At 32.8% G+C, this 5,000-nt stretch overlaps 1 protein-coding gene across 1 annotated transcript in view; it reads right to left on the bottom strand.

Annotated features, from left to right (window-relative positions):
• Window positions 1-5,000, bottom strand: part of Ephrin (ephrin) — a 133,323-nt gene that overhangs the window by 4,839 nt on the left and 123,484 nt on the right. Inside the window, exons 2-3 of the mRNA XM_068376714.1 lie at window positions 1,499-1,640; window positions 301-469 (exon numbers count right to left, since the gene is read on the bottom strand). Of these exons, the coding sequence (XP_068232815.1) occupies window positions 301-469; window positions 1,499-1,640 (311 nt within the window). The remainder of the gene's footprint in view (window positions 1-300; window positions 470-1,498; window positions 1,641-5,000) is intronic.

Below are 5,000 nucleotides of genomic sequence, written 5' to 3'. Positions count from 1 at the left end.
GGTTAATACATGAATGTCTTAACATCAATATCATCTGCGTGTGACATGAATGTCTCCTGTATCTGATTAACTTACATTTCTTCATGTCTACAAGACACGTATGTATTTCTCTCTATAAGTCATGATTGTCTTAGTATACATGGCATAAATGTAATTAGATCTATATCCCATGAATATAGTTGATACTGCTATGTATTTATTTCATTATACACATTGTAGTTTATGATGCAGAGATTTCCCCAAGTACAGTGAGCTAAATATCTTGAATGTTCAGGTAATGGACGATTTATGACAACTTACAAATGAAATAATAGTCTTGGCCTGGGATGAATTCAAGACCGCCCGGTTGTGGAGTGAAGGACCTGAACGTGATTGTAAAATAAACTACGCGTTGCGGTTTGTCGCAAACGGCGATGACTCTCGGCGACGAGTTGGTGATGCGACAGGTGTCGTACTCCTCTTTACTCACCTGTTGATAAATGGGATTTGGAAATTAAAAAAGAAACATCTACTTTAGTTTTAGATTTATATGCATTCATGTTTTTATGAGTAGTTTAAATCCTAATTAGATGGATTCAGGAATTCTAATTCACAGTATTCAATTGCTGAATTTGTATTACCTTCGAATTCTATTAACTTCATGAACTTCACCTTATTCGTAAAGCATTATCTGTTTATTGTGTGTAACTCTTGAAGTTCTATTTATTGGGGACCATTTAAAGATAAAATTGACGAACTTGATTCGATTGACTGAATTTAAGATTCGGAAGTTAAGATATGGTTTCCTCTCAAATTTATTTAGGAAATTATATCTAAAATTTGAATGAATGTGAAATTCAATCAACGACGACTCACTAGTTTATGGAATTCAAAGAAAATACAATTTCCAGTCAAAAAATTTATAAAAGAATATTTGAAATTTTATCAAATCACGAAGAGAGTTCCCAATCCATGAGGAATAGCGATAACAATGCACATGAAATACATTGGTGTTTGTGATTATAATTGATAAGTTATAATTCTATTCATCTATATATTGCTAATGAATGAAAGATAAGTCTTTCTAATAGTTTTCCTATATTCCAGATCATAGTATCTACGGTTTTTATGTGACATTTCATTCATAATCACACAAAATATAACGGCAAAGTTGCTGCACTTGACTAAAACAGAAGCTTGTGTATGCTCAACTAGTGGAAATAAGTACAATATAAAATGTTAAATGCAATGAAACATATTTTGAAAAAATTCTTTTTCCATGAATGTAATTCTAGATGTTTTTCCTCATACTATGTCAGTTACTTTGTTTAAATAGGGAAACAGAAAGAATTATCTGAAATAATCAGTGTTACAAAATTTCTAGATACGGGATTTGTTCGTCTCAGAACAACCTTCAAATGGGTCAGTCAGGCAAAAGATATCGCTAAGTGAACCCTGCCAGAGTTTAGACTTCTTGAGGATGAGATCTCTGAATAGAAAACAAGATCATTTTACTTACATTATAGATGATATACTTCTCCATTAGTTCTTCGCTTGTGTCCCCATCGTAGACGGGACAAATGATATTGACTTGATCGTACTCAAATTCCTTATTGCCTTTGTTGACGTCAATGATGTGATCTGTGTTGTCAATTCGAAATCTGTAATCAAAGAAGAAAAAGGGGAAGTAAGCAAACCGGATTCACTAAAAAAAATACAAGAGATGATAAATAACTCATAGATAGATTCATTCAATGTTGATTGATATCCATTAATGTTCTTCCTAAAACCGACAGATCGTGTTGCATAAAAACCCACTAGGATATTCTGTCAACGAAGACAAGAGTTAAAGCATTTTTAAAGATGGCTGGTTTATGGAAGCAAGTGAATTTCAAATAAACAAGGATGATAAACCAATCAAGGAATGTTTAAACATTAATTCTTGTAACAAAAGTAAATGGATGCATTATTGATAAATACAAATAAGCTATAAAAGATTCCATGAGAATGGGAGAGAGAACTAATATACTATAGTAAATTGAGGTAGTCTTTTCTATTGTTTAAAGATGTATACAAAATTTTATAATGTTTTATTTGCTGTGTATTTCCAGTTTACAATTAAGACTGAAAACGTAATATAACCAATCGAATGAACAGACAGAAAGCAAGGAAATATCTCTCACATTTACAATAGTTTCAGTAGACAAAACGGAGCGATTGAATCTTCTGTGGGGATGTTTTCCCATTTTAGCATACTTTCAAATGTCAAGTCCCGAGAGTGTTCTACTTTAAATAGGCTAGACTAACATTATCCTGACCCAGACATTAAACTTAGGGAGCTACAAGCTGTGTGTTTATGTACAGTGCCATGTGTATTTCACATCTTATATGGGCTGATGCCAGAAGATATTACCCTTATGATTTCTGGTTCTTATTTATGGGGATAATTTACAAGCTCCAGGATGTCAAGATTCTCTGGGCTGAAAGCATTTTCGGCGGTCACCCTTCCAAGTATTGACTATGCCCAACGTTGCCTAACGTTTTAATCTAACGATAGGTAGCATGCCGTCAGAGATCGGCAATCTACAGTAGTTTCAATAATTATAAACACACATACACACTTTTATATACAATTCATACAGTATGTACACGCACAAACACACACATACACACACACACACACACACACACACATATATATATATATATATATATATATATATATATATATATATATATATATATATATATATATATATGTGTGTGTGTGTGTGTGTGTGTGTGTGGGTGCCATTTCATTTAACAAGGGTAGCTAGAAGGAAAAACATTCCGTTGACTGCCACATTCATCCTTTCATTTTTTAATATGAGATGTAGCCTAGTAAGATTTCAAGATCTGTTGTTTTATATATCTTCTCAGAAGGCTCATTAGCAGTACATGAATCCCTTACACACTGGTCACCTCACCTCTCCTTCAAGCAATCCGATGCTTCGTGGACATAATTGTGGTTCCTTTCTTAAAAGCCTTTCGCATCACCTATTCCCGGGACCCTTTCCAGGCCTTCCACTCCTTCCTCCTAACAATACTTTTAGATCATAAAATCTTCACTAGCTGATTGTGGTCCATCTTTTTCGCAAGGCCAAACTACCTCAAAATACTAGGGTCTATCTTTTCACCTACGCTAACTTTTTTTTTTTTTTTACCATATCCGCAAAATACATTTCTCTTAATATCTATTCGTCTTACACTACATAAACTACTCAAATATCTCCTTTTAACATTAATTTTAATCCTTTCGTTTGTAGCTGGCTTCCAGATATACTTACAAATATGATATATGGTTATATTCTACCTATTTCATTTTCCATATAAGCTAGTGCTATATACTGCGATTTCGTGGTTCTCACTATATTGTTTACATTTAGCTAAGTGAATAGTGATATCACAATGGTATATGCTTTACTGATAGCAGTAGGAGCACCGGTATGATTCAAACCAGCGATATCATCATCATTATTATTATTATTATTATTATTATTATTATTATTATTATTATTATTATTGCTATTTCTAATAGGTTAACATCTCTAGGGTGATTCCACACTTTTGTGGGTATAAATTTGGCTCATAGAGATCTTCGCCTGAAAACGTCTCCAATATTAGGAAAACCTAACGTTGATACAAACACTGCCATTTTATTGATAGCCGGCTTTCGTGTTGTTTGTGGATGTGTTATAGGCACAATAATAGCTGCCATAATAGGAGTTATTTTAAAGAAATTAGAATCATAAAGGATATATATCAAATGTAGATATACAAGCAATGTTTCTAAATATGTAACTAAAGAATTTTTAAACTATATATTTTGATTTTGAATTAAGAGAATGCAAACAAAGTAGATTATTGAGATGTAATTGTATTTTCACTATGACACCAGTACATCTCAGCAATTTTATCTGAAGATATTCCCCCAACGTGTGTTCAACTTGCTATAATTGACTAACCACCAGATAGATTATATAATGCTTATCGAGGCTGTCCAGCCTATGTTAAACACCCAGGTGCTTCCTTGGTAATTGTGAGAGCACAACCTTAATTTTTGATAAGAACAAATAAGATTTATTTCAAGTACATAGAAATAAGTTTCTAACATTTACCAAACTTAAATATCACAAATAATGTGATGGCCTACGCAGTTGTTATGACTGATTTTTCAAGAGCGATTTATTGTGATGTAATACTAGTGAAGTAGCTAGAAAAAAAAAGAAGTTTTGTGTCTACATTTACTGAAAGTCCTATCACACTACCGCATATGCTGCCCAATAATATACCTTATCAAATCTATGTAACTCTCATGATCCGCATTTTTATATATTCGTATTCAAGAAGAAATGTGTATTATCTTATGATGTTTTTATATTAAGTTACTCAACTGATACGAAATGATACCATGATAAACTATTTATTTCCTTAAGAAAACCTCGTTCAGAAGCTTCTCGTCAAAACTATTTCAGAATTATGAACAATAAAATCACATGTCTCATTCCTTACAGAATGGGGGTTTGAACCTTGAAATAATACGTTTTTAAATCAATTAAAAATACTATTATAAACATGAGACGATCAAGATAAACCAAAAAACACTCAAAATACAAAATCTTGTAGCAAATGCTTTGAAAATAGAATGGTGTTGGAATATCTATACACGAGTGTGTGATAGTTTTATCTTATCACTCCTGATTTTCATCTGTTCAAACAAGTCAAAAAAATCAGTTCATATCGAATTCGCTCGGCCCAGGGATCGCAGACCCACAGAGGAAATTCCATTAATGATAAATATTTCTGCCAGGCCAAGGATTCGATCCTGAACACCGATAGAAATATAGGTAAGTCCTAAACATTTGACTTTGACCCACGCGCTGTAGATAGAAATAGGAGTTAATTCCGACTCTTTAAGCTTAATCCTGACGAGTAAGACAAAATCTAATGCTTACCCTTATTTTTATGGGGAATAAGTTCGA

Source organism: Palaemon carinicauda, chromosome 1, assembly GCF_036898095.1.
Source record: "Palaemon carinicauda isolate YSFRI2023 chromosome 1, ASM3689809v2, whole genome shotgun sequence".
In the NCBI taxonomy this organism is placed as follows: domain Eukaryota; kingdom Metazoa; phylum Arthropoda; class Malacostraca; order Decapoda; family Palaemonidae; genus Palaemon; species Palaemon carinicauda.
The sequence above is the reverse complement of the archived record's forward strand: the minus strand, read 5'-3'. Positions and strand labels throughout refer to the sequence as shown.